Genomic DNA, 19995 nt, shown 5'->3' with positions numbered 1-19995 from the left:
ATTATACAAAGAGTGATGACAAGCCAAGTCCTCTTCGGTAGCATGATTACGCATCCCCTGTGATTTGGCCTCCAGCAGTTTGCCATTGGCTGTGACGGGGCTAAACCTGGTGCACACGAAGCCAAGCAGCTGAAGTTCCCTGATGGCCAAGTGGCCCCCAAGGAAATGTGCCAGCATGCTTCATAAAGACACTTGCCTCCCTATCTGAACAGTTACTAGCTGCTGCCTGTGTAACCTATGCAATGACTCCTTGTCCTTAAGGGTGAAGACTTCTGATGTCAGCCACTCCATGTTGAGCAGGAATTGGGTACGTTGGCAGGTTTCACTATCTTTAAAATGTGATATGAAGGGAAAACAGCTGGAAGCTGTTTCCATTTGCAGATGTTCTGTGCTGTGGCAGAGGACTCAGCTGAGCTGCTGGGGTGATTCATTTCTAGAGGTGCTATGCGCTCTGGACCTGACATTGCCATGGGCTGAGCAAGAAGAAACCCCACATAATATCAGTGACTAGTTCCCAAATTGTCTCCAGTTTATTTTCTCCTGGAAATTTAATCAGCAAATGCATTTTCAAAGGGTTTATTCTCTCGCTTGATTGGAAACGTAGGAATTCCGAGCTGCGTTGCTTTGTGGTAAGTAGTCCGGTAGGGAATATTTGTATTTCCTGACTGGCTGAGGTCTCCAGCACTTCTGCCCTGTAGACACTGCTCAGGATTACAGGGCTACTTGCATCTCTGCCAGATGTCAGGCCTCATAGTCTTCCCTCCCATAGGGTGGAATCCCATGATTCTCCCACCCTCAGACTGGGTCCTGGGCTACAACACGCTGCGGGTTGACTGTGCTTGCTAAGCAGGTCCTGGTGGGTTCGGCGCCTGTGGTTCACATGTGCGTACTAAAGTACAGATGTATGAATATTATGCCAAAACTTTTCATTGTAATACATTATTACAAAGAAAACTTTCATGACATGAATGTATGTCGAAAGCCAGCAGCAGCGTCACTGGAATCTTTGCAGGAGGGAGCAGAGGTAACTTTACTGCTTAACAGTTTGGGCTTTAGAAAGTATGTCAAAAGTACTCCACATACTGTGTGCAATGGGTTTGTGCTGTTAACTCTTTGTTCAGTGAACAGTTGTATGATACTGTCTCCTGGTAACTGACCAGAAGTTGTTTCTAACTCTTACATTCAGGGTCATGAACACAATCCCTCTGCAATACCTGTACAAGTCTTTCCTAAAAGTTACTAGAGAAAAGAACCACCGGTCAGTGATTCAGAAAAGAGTAGAATTGAGGTGCGGGAAAGGGGAGTGTAATAGTGGTCATAAGTAATTCACACTAATCACCTGTTACAGGAGCACTGCTGAAGGAATTTGTACACTCAACGGCACATTAGTGCAACACCAGTGTTTGTACTCTTCACCCATTTGTGACACTAACCCCACTCTCACCCGGCTGAAGTAACTGTCTGTGTTGGCTTGTAACTTACCAAATATCTACAGACTGTTGCATGGGGAGAGGATGAGGTTCATGTGAGGATGAAGAGAAGTCCGTAGGATGATTGACCTCTCTGGATTGAGTCAAGAACGGAGAGGCAAAGAACTTCAGCTTCTCTTGGAGGGATTCTTGGGGGTCAGAGTGTATCTCCGGGAAGATTTGGTAAGGGAAAGTTAACACAGCCTGGTTTGGATTGAATTCACATATGTAAATCTGGAGAGACACACTTGAATCTGGAGTCAATATTACTGAATTAAGATTCTGGCCCTAAATATTAATGCCATGTTCTGGAAAGAGGCAGTGGTATAATTTGGACTCTCAGGAGTGGGGAAAATAAATACTATTATTACTGGTGCAATGAAACAGCTTCAGTGCAGGGTCTGATCACTTTCAGCATGCGTTTGCCGTGTGTTTACCACATGTCAAGCTACAATGGGCCACACTCAGAAGTGGAGGGCCAGACAGGGTGTGTCTGTGAAGGTCATCATTTTAAAATTACACAGTTTTCAAAAAGGCTGTGGAACTTAACAGCTACAAGATATTGATGGGGCCAAGATCTTAGCCTGATTCAAAGAGGGATTGAATGTTTCTATGGGTAAACAAAAAATTCAATTACAATAGGAAGGATTTTTTAAAAGAAGTCTTAGTAGGGCTATACACCTTCCTGATTTACACCACAGAATATGTCTAACTACTCTGTGTCTCCAGGAAACTTTCCCTTGAAGTAGGTTATCTCATAGCTGCCCATTGCAGGGCTTGATCTGATCCAATCTGGCAATATCTATCTTCCTATCATTGGTGTAAATCCAAGAGTATATTTTTGCTGATCTACCTTGAGCTACTGGGCACCTATAGCCTTGCATTGAGACCAGAAAGATTTATCATTAAATATCATCTAGTCTCCTGTTCTTTTTTCTTTTAGGAAGGAAAGCTGAAAACTCTCCGGACCTTCACAGTACATTATGTCAGCTGTCAATGACACCAAATTTCAATTTGCAGTGTTCCTTCTGACTGGGCTACCTGAGCAGGAAGACATGCATCTCTGGATCTCTATCCCCTTCTGCTTCATGTATGTTATTTCAATAGTAGGAAATTTAGTCATTCTGTTCACTATAAAAACTGAACCAAGCCTCCATGAGCCCATGTACATTTTCCTTTCCATGTTGGCCGTCACAGAGCTTGGCATATCCATAGCCACCATACCAACGATACTGGGCATATACCTGTTTAACTCTAGGGAGATCAGCCTCAATGCCTGTTTTGCCCAGCTGTTCTTCATCCACTCGCTTCAATGCTTTGAGTCCGCCGTGCTCTTGTTGATGGCCTTTGACCGCTTCATTGCGATTTGTAATCCACTGAGATATGCTTCCATCATAACCCTGCCAAGAATACCCAAGATGGGACTGGTGTTTGTGCTAAGAGGGATGGTCATAGTATTCCCACTCCCCTTGTTCCTGAAACGATTCCAATACTGTCGCACCAATGTCCTCTCCCATTCCTACTGCCTGTTCCAGGACGTCATGAAGATGGCTTGTTCAGATATCAGTGTCAACAGCATCTATGGCTTGTTAGCTAAACTCCTAATAATGGGGTTGGACTCGCTGCTCATCTTGCTCTCTTACATAATGATCCTCAAAACAGTGCTGAGTGTCGCATCCTCCAAAGAGTGCCTCAGGGCCTTGAACACCTGTATCTCCCACCTCTGCGCCGTCCTGCTCTTCTACATACCAGAGATTGGCCTATCTGTGATACACAGATTCGGGAAGGGCTCTTCTCCCTTACTTCAGGTTTTCCTGGGATACTTTTCCTTGCTAGTCCCACCCCTGATTAATCCAATTGTGTACAGCTTGAAAAGCAAACTCCTTTGTGCAAAGATAATCAGGGTGTTCATCAAGTGAAGGGTCACTTCATCACCCAGCTCCAGCACTGGTAAAGGGAGACAAAATCAAGAAACTAACCAAATGCTTCACTGATGCTTTTTAGAATCAAACATATTGAGATACAAGTACCTAGCTAATATTCATAACTTCAAATACAAAATGATACACACATACAGACAGCATAATCATAACCAGCAAATTACAACCTTTTTATATACACCTTATTTGACCTCCTTTGTCCAAGTTTTGGTGCCACAATAGGACCTTGGTTGCAACAATGATCTATACAGTCAAAAGTTTGTGTCAATAACGTCACACCTCCTCTGGCACACTGTGTAAAATTCTGGTCAGTCATATTCCAGAAAGAAGAATTCAGAAGTTCAGAGAAGGGCTCCTAGGATGGTCAGCACAGTGGAGATCCTGTCTTACAAGAAGACTTGAACAACTTGGCTGGTTTAGCCTACCACAATGCAGGCTGAGTGGGGATCAGAGTGGTGGTAAACACCGGGGAGGGAGATGAGCTCCTGAAGCTAGAGGATAGTACTTGCACAAGAACAAATGGGGACAAACTGACCAGGAGCAAACGGAGGCTTGGAAGGAGAAGGAGGTTTCTGACCATCAGAGGAGGGAGGCTCTGGAACAGCTGCCCAAGAGGAACAGTTGGGGGCAAACAATCTAGCTGGTTTGAAAAGGAGTTTGACAGGTTTATGCACTGGACCAAATGCCAGGAGGTCCCTTCCAGGCCTATATCCCTAAGGGTCAAAATAGCTCATTTTGCATCACACTGGGAGCTCATGTGGAGTTGCTTGTCCACTGTAACCCCACTCTGTGCCCCGGCTGATGGATTTGTCCCTCGATAGAGTCAGCAGAAAAGCATGACTCAGTGTTATTGTCTGGAAAAGGAATTGTTTTGGGGTTCCTGTTTGGTGATGTCACAGAAGTTTAATTCTCTGAGTTTATGGTAATCTCAGCATGTTGAGCTGCCAGCTGCTCTCTCCCCAGCCACCAATCCCAAAGAGGAAGGATGGTTCAGTGGTTAAAAGCCTAGCCTGGGATTCAGAAGAACTGTCTTCAATCCAAGCTCACTCAAGGAATTCTTCTGTGACCTTGGGCAACTCACTTTGTCCCTATGTGTCACAGCAACATGTGTTTTAATATGGCTCATTGTAAATGTTTACATCTAGGAACAAGGGATGCAGGCCATCCTTACTGGATGGGGGACCCAATCCTGGAAAGCAGTGACTCTGAAAAAGATTTGGGGGTCATAATCAGTTGAATATGAGCTCCCAGTGCGATGTTTCATCTAAAAAAACTAGTGCAATCCAGGATGTACAACCAGGGGAATCTTGAGTAGGAGTAGAGAGGTTATTCTGTATTTTGCACTGCTGGGATCCTATGTCATAGAATCATAGAATATCAGGGTTGGAAGGGAACTCAGGAGGTCATCTAGTCCAATCCCCTGCTCAAAGCAGGACCAATCCTCAATTTTTGCCCCAGATCCCAAAATGGCCCCCTCAAGGATTGAGCTCACAACCCTGGGTTTAGCAGCCAATGCTCAAACCACTGAGCTATCCCTCCCCCTCATCTACTTCTGCTGTCTACAGTTGAAGAAGTATGTTGATAAATTGGAGTGAACCACAAGAATGATTAAAGGATTAGAAAAGCTGCCTTAAAGAGAAAAAGAAAAGGAGGACTTGTGGCACCTTAGAGACTAGCAAATTTATTTGAGCATAAGCTTTTGTGAGCTACAGCTCACTCAAGAACCTTAATGAAGAGAAGGTGAAGGGGTGACTTGGTCACAGTCTGTAAGTACCTGCATGAGGAACACATGTTTAACAACGGGCCTTCAATCTAGCAGCAAAAGTTATAACAGGATCCAATGGCTGGAAGCTGAAGCTAGACACATTCAGACTGGAACTAAGGTGTAATTTTTTAACAGTGAGTGTAATTGCAACAATTTACCAAGGGCCGTGGTAGATTCTCCAGCACTGACAATTGTTAAATCACAGCTCTGCTTTAGGACTGTTGTGGGGCAGGTCTCTGGCTTGTGCTCTAGAATTGGTCAGACCAGGTGATCATAATACGTGCCTTCTGGTTTGGGGATTTGCTGTAGCCCAGGGGGACAGCTTACCACTATTATATTCACTGCTTTGCATTATATTCTGCTTCATTATAATCAGCAGTAATGCAAGGAATTTACAGGTTTGTATCATGTGAGATATTGCCTTCAGCAGTTAGCATGAGGCTTGAGACCTACGAACTTTGGCATATATAAATCTCAGTAACTCATAAATTGTGGGGAACTGGAAGTGGAGTGTAGGGGGGAATTTTGTCCATGACGACATCAGTACATGAACCAACACCAGCTTCTGCAAGGTTTTGGGATGGAACATCCAATTGGACGAGTGCCATGGCATCAAAATGAAATGTATGATAATGGGGTGAAATTATAAATACACTAACCTTTAAAAGAAGGACCCCTTAACATTGGTAAAGGGAGGAAATACAAATAAGGAAGAGGGGAGAAACCCCTATTGAATACGTATTAGACATGGTAATGTCAGAATAACATATTAGAAAAGTGGCATACCAGGGCAGTAGGAGAGAGTGATGTAGCCCTTGGGAGGGAACAGAAGCTGATGGCTAACATTTCAGGTTGTTCTGCAAGGGATGGTGTGAGTATGGATGTTCAGATGTACTTTCTGTATTTTCTCTGTCCAACTTACTGAGTTACAGTGTGTGTGACTTTGCCAAATGTATTAATAAATATTTATTTGTAAATATAAAAGAGTTCCTGTCATGCGAGTGTCGCACCTGTGCATGTCACAGTCCCCAGCTATTTAATAATTTTAATAATATTGGGCCTGATCTTGGGTCAAGAACCTGTCAACCCTCAAAGTAATAACTAGGATTTTTGATTCATCATCTATAGATAGGGATACACAGCCCAGTGCTGTTAATAACACTGCCATACTGCATGGGGTGTTGTTCTGATAAATATGTCAGAGATTGAGAGGCACTTGGACACTACAATAGTTGAGGTCATAGCTAAGTGCCTTAGAGAGATTTCAGCTCTCAGATTTGGGGCACTGGGTGGAGAACCTGAACATGTCCCAACACCCCTTGGTAATGAGGCCTGTCATTAGCACAGCCCCCTTTGACAAGGGAATTCTGAGCCCCTCCTGCAGCTCGGCAGTAAGAGGGGGAATCAGGACATGCTTTAAAAAAGCAAAGGATCTGGAGGGTGTTTCCTGGCTGAACAGAGCCCTGCCCCTCAGTCTGAGCCTGACCCCCACCCATTCCATGAGCACTGATAGTAAATCTAGTGCTGGAGATAGACCTCACACCCTGCATCCAAATTGCCATCATCACCAATTTTGGGGGCTGCTGGATGGGGGTGGGCTGTTTCGGTCCAACAGAGGCATTTGGAGCCGGGCTTGAGTCATGCCCCTTTCTATTAAGAATGTGCATGGCCTTGCTTACCCAGCTTGTGCATGTCTCATGCCTGAACAAGAGGAGGAGACTCTCTGAGCTGTGCCTGAGGAACCTGTGAATCTGCAAGACAGTCACTGATATGTCTGGCTGGCTGTGGTGTAACCCTGTTCCTTACAACAGGATGCTCTGTATCCCAGTGCAGAGGGAAAGAGCATCTCTGCCACTGGTCTGTGTGACCAGAAATGTCCACTAACCAACCCTCAGTTCCTTCATTTGTGGGTGCTCCACTTGAGATACAGCCAGCAGCACCAACTGCTGGGACTTTACTGGGAGACTCGCACGATTTCCTGTTTTTTTCTTAAAGCCCCAACTTCTGGAATCAAGACACTGCACAGAATCTCAGCTTTCTGTTTTCTCAAAAAAAAAAAAAAAAGAAATGGTTTAAAGAAAGTTGCAGAAAAGCTAGAACATCCGAAGTGGCTTACCCCTACGACTTGGACACAAAAGGCAAATGAAAACAAACCCCACATTCATGTATTTTTAAATCTACTTATTTGTTACCAACCTCATGGGTTTGGGGGGAGTGACTTATAATTCTTGAATGAGGCTTGGTGATATCTTGGCGTACCTAGTTCAAAAGATCTGAAAAGCAGCTAGCAAATGAAATGAAAAATAACATCATTTTTTTTAAAGTACATCAGAAGCAGGAAGACTGTCAAATAATGAGTGGGGCCACTGGACGATTGAGGTGGTAAAGGAGCACTCAAGGAAGATGAGGCCATTGCGGAGAAGCTAAATAAATTCTTTGCATCAGTCTTCCCGGCAGAGGACGTGAGGGAAATTCCCATACCTGAACTATTTTTTTTAGGTGACAATTCCTGGAAACACCAGAGGAACAAAGACTGAACTGGGGGAAGTACTGGACCCAGGCTAAAAGGATTTCTAGCCTGCATATGGAAACTTGGTGGACGGCTTGTATCAACAGTCAGGATGAGAAATTGCTAATTCATATTTAATCTATCTAGTATGTTAGGTTTAGTTTGCATTTTTGTTTATTTGATAGGTAATCGGCTTTGATCTGGGGAGGCAGTATGTGTTACTCAGCTTCCTGGGTTCATCAGTGATCTCCCTGGACTCCATAGAGATTACTGATGAACCCAGGAAGCTGAGTAACATATACCACTGTGAGAGATTGTCACCCCTGGGGTGCAGTCTGGGAGCTGTTGGAACCTCTGTGCCCCTTAACCCTCCAGCTGGGCTGGCCAATTTTACACGGCTTTGTTGGTGAACACAGCCAGCCTCTTCAAGCCCTGTTATCACCGAGTATGACATCAGATGATGGCGCCACAAACCCAACTGTGCTGCCTGAGTGCTTTACCTAAGCCACTCAAAGACAGGCAGGAGACAACAGCCAATTTCCCAGCTCCCCACGGCATGTTTCCTAGAGTATAAACCTAGAATTATACCATCTTTCACTGCACAGGTATCTGTACAGCATCATTATTAATCTAGGTCATTAATATAGGTTACTTTCCCTTGATGTGGGAAAGATATGTAACAGCATTTGTAGATAGAGCTGAATTTCCACCAGACATGTTACTCAAGACATGCTGGTAAATATAAAGCATAAAACAAATTGATTAACTACAGAAAAATGGATTTTAAGTGATTAAAAGGGTTCCAACAGCTCCCAGACTGCACCCCAGGGGTGACAATCTCTCACAGTGGTATATGCTACTCAGCTTCCTGGGTTAATCAGTAATCTCTATGGAGTCCAGGGAGATCACTGATGAACCCAGGAAGCCGAGTAACACATACTGCCTCCCCAGCCACACTGGAACCTGCATGGTGCATAATAATAAGCAAAAACTTCCCTCGGTAAACCCTGCAACTGGTGGTCAGCGGCCACAGCTGTGACAGGGGAGGTTTATCCTGCCCTGGCCTATTATATCCACCATCTATTTTTCCCAGCATTCTGTTAGCTTTTTTGACTGCCTCTGCACATTAGTCAGATGTTTTCAGAGAATGATACATGACTCCAAGATCTCTTTCTGGAGTGGAATGGCCAATTTGGAACCATCATTTTGTAGGTATAGTTGGAAGTATGTTTTCTAATGTGCATTACTTTGCATTTATCTACACTGAATTTCATCTGCCATTTTGTTGCCCAACCATCAAATTTTGTGAGATCCCTTTGTAACTCTTTGCAGTCTCCTTTGGACTTAAGTATATTGAATAATTTTGTCTTGTCTGCAAATATTGTCATCTCACTCCTTACCACTTTTCCAGATCATTTATTAATATGTGGAACAGCACTGGTCCCAGTATAGAACCCTGTGGGGCACCACGAGTTACCTCTCTCCATTTTGAAACCTGACCATTTATGCCTACCCTTTGTTTCCAATGTGGAAGAAAATAAATCCTCACTGTCAGGTTGGAATGCAACAAAATCAGAGACAGCTTTATTTCAGGCAATTGCCAGGGAAGAAATACAGCTGACAGAGAGCATCTCTGCCTCAGTTTCTCCAAAGTACAAACAATAAGCCACCAACATTTATACTCTTTTATGGAATGCATTAATTAAAAACATCTGCAATTTATTTATGTTATGGCCTGTCCATTCCATTATTTTCTCACTTCTGTCTCACTTCTGTTCTCACAACATCATTATCTTCAAGATTAGGTCACACTGAATCTGCGTTGTTTCCCGCCCGCTTCAGACACAGAGTCTGCTTTCCCAAGTCTCGCATTATGAGACTTCAGAATTAGCTTGACTGTGCTCTGTCTTGACATAACTGAGGAGCCTATAGTCAAATCCTTTAACCCTTGTTTCCACACCAGTGTTTTAACTAGTTACTGATCCATGAGAGAACCATCCTTCTTATCCCATAACTGCTGAATTTTCTTAAGAGCCTTTGCTGAGGGACCTTGTCAAACGCTTTCTGAAAGTCCAAGTATACTATATCCTCTGGATCACCCTTGCTCACATTTTTGCTGACCAACTCAAAGAATTCTTATATATTGGTGAGGGATGATTTCCCTTTGCAAAAGCAGTGTTGACTCTTCTCCAACAAATCATGTTCATGTATTTGTCTGAAAATTCTGTTCTTTATTATAATTTCAACCAATTTACCTCGTACTGAAGTTTGGATTACTGGCCTATAATTTCTGGGATCACGTCTGGAGACTTTTTAAAAAATCAGCATCACATTAGCTATTTGCGAATCATCCAGTACAGAGTCTGATTCAAGTGATAGGTTACATTTAGTAGTTCTGCAATTTGATACTTGAGTTCCTTCAGAACTCTTGGGTGAATATTATCTGGTCCTGGTGATTTTTCTTTTTTAAATTATCAGTTGGTTCGAAAACTTCTTTGACGGGTTGTCACCCCCGGAGTGCAGGCTGGGATCCCGTGGACCTGCAGAGACCCCTAATCATTCAGTTGGGCTGGCCTCTCTCACATTGATCTGCTGCTGACACAACCAGCCTCTCCAGGCCCTGTTGTCACCCAACACAACAGCAGGTGGTGCCACACACATAACTAAGGTACCTGAGTGCTTTACCTAAGCCACTCAAGGACAAACAGGAATCATAGAATCATAGAATATCAGGGACCTCAGGAGGTCATCTAGTCCAACAACCAATTCCCCAGCTACCCAGGCTTGCACTCTTGCAGGAGCATACATCCAGAATTATACCATCTTGCACTACACAGGGATCTGTATAATGCAAACTCGTTAATATAGGTCACTTTCCTCTTGAAGTGGGTTAGATATGCAACAACCTTTGTTTACAGAGCTAACATTTTGGATCCCCAAAAGAAATTGGAGGCTTTTCATCTGCCTCTCCCTCGTAACATAAACAATGGTTGCAGTGACTGCGTCTATGGCTGCACTTTGGGAATGGAAAGGTCAAAACCTCCCAACCAGTCTATGGCTACTCTAACCAGCCTTTCCATATCCGTGCAGTCTCCTCCACCCTGTGCAATGCCCCCTTCAGCAGATACTGCGGGCAGTGTCTACTGTGACAAGCCCAGGTAGAACATTTCTGATGAACCTGTGCTAGCAGGGAGCGAAAGCAGTTGTGGAGTCACAGAAATTGTGGGTGGGCTGAGCTACAAGTGGATCACTGAGATCTGTGCATAACTTTGGGGATCCCTGGATCCTGGGTCCCCTTTTCATTCCTCAGGGAGAAGGGAAGGAACCTCTGTTACTGGAAAGAACCAAGGCAAATTTCCCTGTAGGGAACCTTGTGGAATCTGCCTTCCCTGGCTAGCACCTTGGGTTTACAATAGAGGGAAAGGGGCTGCAGGGGAGAAATCTGGTCCTATATTATTATTAATTATTATGATTATGATTATTATTTTATTTCAGCAAGATCACAGCTGTGACAGCATGATTGTTACCACTTTGCTTCACCCAAGGTAGCTATGTGACTAATCGGAATCATATGAATAGTGATGACAAGCCCGGATTCCAGGAATAGAGCCTGCAGCAGGACTGGCACTGCAGTAAGGTTGGCGGGCATAAGCAGGCGTCCCCTGTGATTTGGCCTCCTGCAGTTTGCCATTGGCTGAGACGGGAGTTAAAGCTGGTGCACAGTAAGCCAAGCAGCTGAGGTTCCCTGATGGCCAAGCGACCCCCCAAGGGAATATGCAAGCACACTTCATAAAGACAGCTGCCTCCCTCTCTGAACAGATACTGCCTGCTGCCCATGCTACCTCTCTGATGACTCCTTGTCCTTTAGGATGAAGACCTCTGGTGTCAGCGGCTCCTCTTCTAGCAGGAATTGGGTACGTTGGCAGGTTTCACTATCTATAAAATGCATAGTGAAGGGGAAAGCCTGGAAGCTGTTTCTTTTGCAGAGTTTCTGTGCAGAGGCAAAGGCCTCAACTGGGCTGTCGGGGTAATGCAGTGATGGGGCTGGAGGGTAGCTCCCTTACACCTGCCCATGCTCCATGGTGGATCATTTAAGCTACACAGAAATCTGACATTCAAAGTGAACTTGGAGTGTTAGAACCCTGATGCCCCTAGTCAGGATTTCTCAAGGGCTCCCATTTCTAGAGGAGCCGTGTGCTCTGGGCCTGATCCTGCCAGGGGCTGAGTGAGAGGTGACCCCACAGAATATCCAAATCGCCTCAGGTTTATTTGCTCCTGGAAATTTAATCAGCAAATGCATTTTCAAAGGTCTTGTTCTCTGGCTTAATTGTGAGCTCAGGAATTCAGAGTTGCGTTGCTCAGTGGTAACAGGTCCGATGAAGCATATTTGTATTTCCTGACTGGCTGCGGGCTCCAGCCTTTCTGCCCTGAAGAGATCCCTCAGAATAACAGGGCTACCAGCATCTCTGACCCCCCTCTGGTGTCCAAGTGCCAGATGTCAGGCCTTGTAGCCTTCCCTCTCATGGGGTGGTATCCTGCGATCCTCCCACCCTCAGACTGGGCCCTGGCTACAGCACACTGCAGGTCACTTGTGCTTGCTAAGCTGGTCCAAGTGGGTTCAGCACCTGTGGTTCTTCCCTCTGGGAGTCTGTGACTAGTGGTGAGACGAGTGACCAGCCAGCCTTCTTGAACCAAAATGCTGTTTAATCTGAACAGCAGTGTAACATGGGAGAATCAGAGGGTTTTCAAACAACAATCTGTTCACATCTCTGACCCCAAGCCTTCCCGCTCTGATGGGAACCCAGGCAGGCCGAGGGGCTTCAGACTTCCCCAGCCATGTTTGTGCCTGTCAGTCTAAGGAGCTTCTCACAACAGCTGCTCCACCTGTGTACTGACTCCCAGTGCTGTCAAAACAAGCTGGGTAATATGGCTGGAGCCTGGAAATAGGCTCTTCCCACGTTCCCAGCTTGTAGCTCCAGTGTTGTCTCTCAATCTCCCCGTGGTGGCCACTGAGCGACAGATTTTCTTGAGCTGTTGCTTCCCTTCCTGCTTGTTTTCCAGCAGCCTGCTGCTAAACTAAGAAGAGCCACACTGGTTTCACCTAATATAGACATAACATAAACATCCCGATAGTTAACGCCAAATAGCCATAACATAAACATCCCCAGAACTGGGTTTAACCTACACATTCATTATGGCAGCTCAGTTCCATGTCTGTCCCAATACCATTCCAGTTTGCTATGGATTTTATGAATACAGGTCATAGGCTGTCAGAGAGCAATAGACTACTTTCATATGGGAAATGAGGTTCCACTTGCATTTGACTTTTAAATGCACTTCCTGAAAACCTTCATCATGCCTGAAAAACAGGTGCTGGGTTTACTATGTACTAGAGAGTTAAAGCCCAGGTAATTAATGTTTTCTACACTGATCGCAATGCCTGTTACCACCCCGGATAGAGGCTACAGAGTGATTGTCCCTGAGTTAATAGCTGACTGGTTCTCCTCAGGTTCTGAGGAGCTACTAGACTTTTGTTTGCTGACAAGTGATTGACTGAAGGGTGAGACATTGTGATCTTTTTAGGTTCTGGAGAAATCCAGATGACATACATGTAACCCTTCTTCCAGGTGTAGCCGGCAGCAACCAGAGCCGGGTTCAATAACTAGGGTTTCCTTTACAATAATACCAAAAAAAGAGGGCTGAGCCCTCACTCAGTAACCAGGGAAAATTACACACCCATCCTGGGGACGTCTGAGAGGCAATACGTCACTCTTGCAAGCACAGGGTCTGAGTGTAGAAAAGAAACTGTTAATAAAAGGGAAGAAGTCTCCTGACATTAATTAGGGAAAATGCCACAAGCAGGATTCATAATCCTAAAACTGTGAGCAGGACACCCACCCCAGAGTGCCTGGGGCAGTGTCTTTTGCCTTGTACCCTTGAGTTCTACAACCCACAGTTCCTTTACTGTGCCCCTCTGTGCTCCTTCACCACACCCACTCACAGTGGTTCTCCTTGGTCAGTGAGGCCCCAGGGTTCAGAGGTGCAGCTGTGCGAGTTCACCTCCCACCCGGGGAAGAAGGCACCTTGCTTTCTCCCACCCCGCCAGCCATGGCTCCTGTCTCCTGGCTGCCCCACCAACCACTTGCTCTACTCTGGCTGGTTGACTGTCAGTTACCTTCTGCTGCCACCTGCCACTCTGCTGTGACCTCTGCAGGTCTATCGCTTAGTGATTGACAGCTCTTCATGACTGTCAGCTTTAGAAGGCTGGGCAGAAATGCTTTTCCACCGCCAGTGATTTCAGCTCTCATTTAAGCACTTTCAATAAAACAGCCTCCTAATGGAGTCTGTTCAGCTCTATCTTTGAACGGTTGGAGGGAACAGATTAAACCATACCAGGGACCTTAAAGAGAGCCCACAACTTCTGCCTGGGATACCTGCCCCCGACCCCTCTTACTTTTACAGGGCTCTGGCATTCAAACCCCTGGCTTAAAGAGATACATTCAGCTGAAGGTGACCACCTTTTTTGGGACTCGTTAAGCATACTTTTGCTCCCTTTTATTCATACAATACAGACAACAACATTAATAACAGTATTTCACTGCCCCTGCATTCAGTACTAAGGGATCTGTGCATCAGCCAAAGTTGAACACTTTGAGTAACATCTCTCTATCTGCTGGATATCTAGGGACAGTAGGTGTGTTCATGTGTTCAAATAGAGTTTGCTCCTCAAGTCTCTCTCCCTTTCAGGTAGCTGTGAGGGGATAGTTCATTCAGACCCTGTTTACATATGCTACTTTTTAAGTCCCACTTTGACCTGAGAAATCTTCTCTGAAAGAAGATTTGTTATATTGAAACTTTTAATTGTAATACAAATATTACAAACCGAACTTTCATGAGATGTATGTATATTGAGAGCCAGCAGCAGAGTTGTTGGAATCTCTACAGGAAGGAGCAGTGGTCACTTTACCACTTAATGACTTAAGCTTTAGAAAGTATTTCAGAAGTACTCCACAAACTGTTTGCAATGCATTTGTGCTATTAGCTCTTTCTTCAGTGAACAGTTGGATGCAGTGGTGAGCTGGAGCCGGTTTGCACCGGTTCGCTAGAACCGGTTGTTAAATTTAGAAGCCCTTTTAGAACCAGTTGTTCCGTGAGGGACAACCGGTTCTAAAAGGGCTTCTAAATTTAACCGGCCCAAAGTGGCACCTTAGGTGCCGACTCTATGGGTGCTCCAGCCCTGGAGCACCGAAGGAGAAAATTTGGTGGGTGCAGAGCACCCACCGGCAGCTCCCCACCCCACCGCCAGCCCAGCTCACCTCTGCTCTGCCTCCACCTCCTCCCCTGAATACGCTGCCTCGCTCCGCTTTTCCGCCCCCTCCACGCTTCCCGCAAATCAGCTGTTCGCACGGGAAGCTGGGGAGGGCGGAGAAGCAGGTGGCAGCTTCCCGCTCAGGCCCAGGGAGGCGGAGGTGAGCTGGGGTGGGGGTGGGGGCCTGAGGAGGGCCGCCCATGCTGCGGCAGGTAACCGGGGGGGGGGCACAGGTGCAGGGGGAACCGATCCCCACCCCAGCTCACCTCCACCACACTCGGCCTGAGCGGGAAGCCGCCACCTGCTTCTCAGCCCTCCCAGGCTTCCTGCTGAACAACTGATTCATGGGAAGCCAGGGTGGGGGTGCGGAGAAGCAGACCGGGGCATCACATTCAGGGGCAGAGGTGGAGCGGAGGTGAGCTAGGGCCGGGTGCAGGGCGGGGAGCTGCCAGTGGGTGCTCTGCACCCACCAAATTTTCCCTGTGGGTGCTCCAACCCCGGAGCACCCACAGGGTCGGCGCCTAAGGAGCCACTTTTGATGTGGTCAGTAGGGGGGAGCGGCCGCTCCCCCTGCTCCTCCCCTAGCTACACTCCCCCACCCCTAGAAGCCAGAGGGAGCTGCCGGATGCTTCCCAGGTAAGCACCCCTGGGATTCCCCACCTCGCCCCCCGGCAGGTCCCTCTGGCTCTTAGGGGTGGGGTGGGCACCAACTACGGTGGCCCATGAAACCCTCCTGCCCGGTTCTGGGGGCAGTCAGGGGACAAGGAGGGGGTTGGATGGGGCAGGAGTTCCAGGGAGCGGGGGTGGGCAACGACCCCCTCATGGGGTGAGGAGGGAACCAGTTGTAAAGATTTTGGCAGTTCATCACTGGTTGTATGATACTATCCCCAGAAGCTGTTTCTACATTCAGGGTCATGAACACAATCCCTCTGTAATACCTGCGCAAGACATTCCAAAAAGTCTTGAGAGACCAGAACAGCTAGTCTGTGTTTCAGCAAAGAGTAGAGCTGAGGAGCAGAAAAGAGTAATATTGGTTGTATATAATTTAATCCCATCACCTCTTACACAAGAATGGCTGAAGTAACTTGCACATTCAGTTAGATATTAGTGCAAATCTAGTGTTTACGCTATTCTCTCATTCGTGACACCAACCCCTCCCCTGCCTAGCTGAAGTAACTGTCTATGTTAGCTTGTAACTTTCCAGATATCTACAGACCATTGCATGGGGAGAGCATTTAGGTCCTGTGAGAATGAAAAGGAGCCTCTGGATTATAAAACTCTGGATACAGTTTACGCTGGGCAGGCAAAACACTTCAGTTTCTCTTGAAGGGATTCTTGGGGGTCAGAGTGTATCACTGGGAGCATTTGATAAGGGAAAGTTAATAGAGCCTGGTTCTGATTGAATTTACAAATGTAAATCTGAAGTGATGCTGTTGAAGTCACTGTTATTGAATTAAGCATCCGGCCCTAAGAATTTATCCCAAAAAAACTGCAAAGGGGCAGTGGCATAATTTAAACTCTCAGGAGAGGAGAACATTTTATATATATAAATGTATATATATAACGCACATAAATACCGTTTTCACCATGCACTTGCCATGCGTTTACCTACATGTCATGATACAAAGGACCACACTCAGAAGTGGAGGGCCAGAAAGGGTGTCTGTATGAGGGTCACAATTGTAAAATCACACAGTGCTCAGATAGGCTGTGGAACTCACAGTCAAAAGATATCACAGAGGCCAACAGCTTAGAGGATTCAAAGAGTGACGGGATGTTTATATGGGTAACTAGAAAATCGAATTATAGTAGTAAGGCTTTTTAAAATAATGTCTTGTAAGGGCTCTAAACCTTCCTGATTTATATCACAAAATATGTCTAACTAGTGGGTGTCAGAGGAAAATTTTCCTTTGGAGAAAGTTATCTCAGAGCTGCCTATTGCCGGGCTTCTTTCACCTTCCACTGAAACATCTGTAACTGGCCACTGGATACTGGGTGTCATAAATATAAAGGAAAGGCTAACCACCTTTAAACTCCTCCTGGCCAGAGGAAAAACCCTTTCACCTGTAAAGGGTTAAGAAGCTAAAATAACCTCGCTGGCACCTGACCAAAAGGACAATGAGGAGACAAGATAGTTTCAAAGCTGGAGTGGGGGGGAAGCAAAGGGCTCTCGCTGTCTGTTGCTTTTGCTGGGACCAGAGCAGGAATGCAGGTCAGAACTCCTGTAACGGGTTAAAAAGCAATCTAGTTAGATATGCATTAGATTCTGTTTTGTTTAAATGGCTGATAAAATAAGCTGTGCTGGATGGAATGTATTTTCCTGTTTTTGTATATTTTTGTAACTTAAGGTTTTGCCTAGAGGGATTCTCTATGTTTTGAATCTGATTACCCTGTAAGGTATTTACCATCCTGATTTTACAGAGGTGATTCTTTTACTTTTTTTTCAATTAAAATTCTTCCTTTAAGAACCTGATTGCTTTTTCAGTGTTCTTAAGATCCACGGGTTTGGGTCTGTGTTCACCCATGCAAATTGGTGAGGATTTATATCAAGCCTTCCACAGGAAAGGGGGTGTAGGGCTTGGGAGGATTTTGGGGTGAAAGACTTTTCCAAGTGGGCTCTTTCCCAGTTATATTTGTTAGATGCTTGGAGGTGGCAGCAATAAAGTCCAAGGGCAAAAGGTAAAATAGACTGTACCTTGGGGAAGTTTTAACCTAAGCTGGTAAAAATAAGCTTAGGGGGTCTTTCATGCAGGTCCCCACATCTATACCCTAGAGTTCAGAGTGGGGAAGGAACCTTTACACTGGGCTATATGGACCACAGGTCTGATCCAGTCTGGCAGTGCCTGTCTTCCTATTGGTAGTGTAAACCCAAGGCTATGTTTTTGCTGATCTTCCTTGAACTCCTGGGAGTCTCTAGACTTGCACTCAGAACAGAAAAATGTGTAATTAAATATCAATTAGTCTGCTGTTCTTTTTCCTTTTAGGAAGGAAAGTTCAGAACTCCTGGGAACTGCATAGTACATTATGTCAGCTGTCAATGACACGAAATTGAATGCTGCAGTGTTCCTTCTGACTGGACTACCTGGACAGAAAGACATACATCTCTGGATCTCTATCCCCTTCTGCTTAGTGTATGTTATTTCAATAGTAGGAAATTCAGTCATTCTGTTCATTATAAAAACAGATCCAAGCCTCCATGAGCCCATGTACATTTTCCTTTCCATGTTGGCTGTCACAGACCTTGGCTTATCGATAACCACCATACCAACGATACTGGGTATATACTTGTTTAACTCTAGAGAGATCAGCCTTGATGCCTGTTTTGCCCAGCTGTTCTTCATCCACTCTCTGTCATTCATTGAATCCTCCATTCTCTTGTTGATGGCCTTTGACCGCTTTGTTGCGATCTCTAACCCACTGAGATATGCTTCCGTCTTAACTCTTCCGAGAATAGCCAAGATGGGACTGTTGTTTGTGTTAAGAGGGTTTGTCCTAACATTCCCACTCCCCTTTCTCTTGAAGCGGTTCCAATACTGTCAAGCCAATATCCTCTCCCATTCCTACTGCCTGCACCAGGAGGTCATGAATCTGGCTTGTTCAGATATCACAGTCAACAGCATCTATGGCTTATTTATTACACTCTTAATGGTGGGGTTGGACTCACTGCTCATCTTCCTCTCTTATGTGATGATCCTCAAAACAGTGCTGAAAGTTGCGTCCCCCACAGAGTGCCTCAGGGCCCTGAACACCTGTGTGTCCCACCTCTGTGCTGTTGTGCTCTTTTACACACCAGAGATCGGCTTATCTGTGTTACACAGATTTGGAAAGGCTTCTCCTCCATTACTTCAGATTCTCCTGGGCTATGTCTATCTGCTGGTCCCACCTTTGATGAATCCAATTGTGTATAGTGTGAAAAGCAAACACCTTCGCGAGCAGATAATCAAGGTGTTTGTCAAGTGATGGGTCAGTTCATCACCTGGTTCCATCATTGGTTACATGGGAGATGAAAACCAGGGGCCACCTATTCCATCCTGGACGCTTACATCCGAGATGACATAAGCTATTGATCTCTACTCTGTAGAGAGAGGCTCAAACGGGATCTAAGGCCTGGAATAATGGAATAGGGGCTGTTCCTGCTTCTTGGTGAGGGAGGCTAGTGCACTTGGGGAAGGGTGGCCAAGGCGGGCAGCAGCAATTACAAAAGGACTATGTTCCTGGAGAGCCAGGGGAATGGTGGAGTGTTGGCCCATAAAGAGCTGTATTGGCAGCTGCTCCAACCTCAGAATTCCTCTCAATACAGTCAATAAAGAGACGGGATGTGGATGTTGTTTTGCATTTTAACTGGCCCATCACTGGCCCGTCTCTGGTTAAACATCCAGGGGCCACAAAATAAAAGTGCCGAGCTGTTTTTTCAGTTTCAGTCCTGCCCCTTCCTGAGCGTTCTGGGTGCTGAGTGATCCATGGGTGCTGCACCAGCTGTGGCCAGGAGCTATTCAAGGGGTAGGGACACCCACCCTTCCCCTACCCCCGTAGCCAAGTCCTAATGACTGAGTCATGTCAGAGACATGACTAACGCCAGCACCCCAGGAGAAGCCATTCACATAGCCCCCCACCCAACCCTGTTGGTGGTTCTGCACACAACACATCTGCTGAACCCACTACTCATGTAGGCAGGGCAGAGCACATGAGTGAGGGTCTGACACACAGGAGTCCTGGCAAGAGAGTCAGGACCAAATTCCCTCCTACTCTTCCCCTTCTTTTGCCCTGCTGCAGGGTGGAAACGATCCTCAACTTCGCCACTGAGGCACAGTGAGTTCCTATCCCAGGTCAGCCCATTCGGTACAGGGTGACCACCTCTTCAAAAAGCAAAAGCAGGAGCCACATAATGCATTGACCCTGCTCCTGCTCCTCTTCTTCCCCTGAGGCACCTCCCTCTGACCAATCCCTTCCTCCAAACCACACCTTCTGCTCCTCCTCTTTACCTGAGGCTCTCCCCCGTCTCC

General features: G+C 46.0%; 3 protein-coding genes across 3 annotated transcripts in view; 2 read left to right on the top strand and 1 right to left on the bottom strand.

The window, feature by feature from the left end:
• LOC311513771 (olfactory receptor 51G2-like) overlaps positions 1-19995 on the bottom strand; it is a gene marked incomplete at both ends in the record, with an annotated part of 350119 nt that overhangs the window by 99608 nt on the left and 230516 nt on the right. The window lies entirely within an intron of this gene.
• On the top strand, positions 2453-3388 carry LOC311523649 (olfactory receptor 51G2-like; the record flags this gene model as incomplete). The annotated part of the gene is made up of 1 exon (XM_084633846.1): positions 2453-3388. One exon carries the CDS (start codon positions 2453-2455, stop codon positions 3386-3388), a length of 936 nt encoding a protein of 311 aa, XP_084489972.1.
• LOC311514885 (olfactory receptor 51G2-like) lies at positions 18017-18952 on the top strand (the record flags this gene model as incomplete). The annotated part of the gene is made up of 1 exon (XM_084617615.1): positions 18017-18952. The coding sequence occupies one exon, from the start codon at positions 18017-18019 to the stop codon at positions 18950-18952; it is 936 nt and encodes a 311-aa protein (XP_084473741.1).

The sequence above is a fragment of the Lepidochelys olivacea genome (genome assembly GCF_965140295.1).
Source record: "Lepidochelys olivacea isolate rLepOli2 genome assembly, chromosome: 1".
NCBI classification, from domain to species: domain Eukaryota; kingdom Metazoa; phylum Chordata; order Testudines; family Cheloniidae; genus Lepidochelys; species Lepidochelys olivacea.
This window is presented reverse-complemented; position numbering and strand designations above follow the sequence as displayed.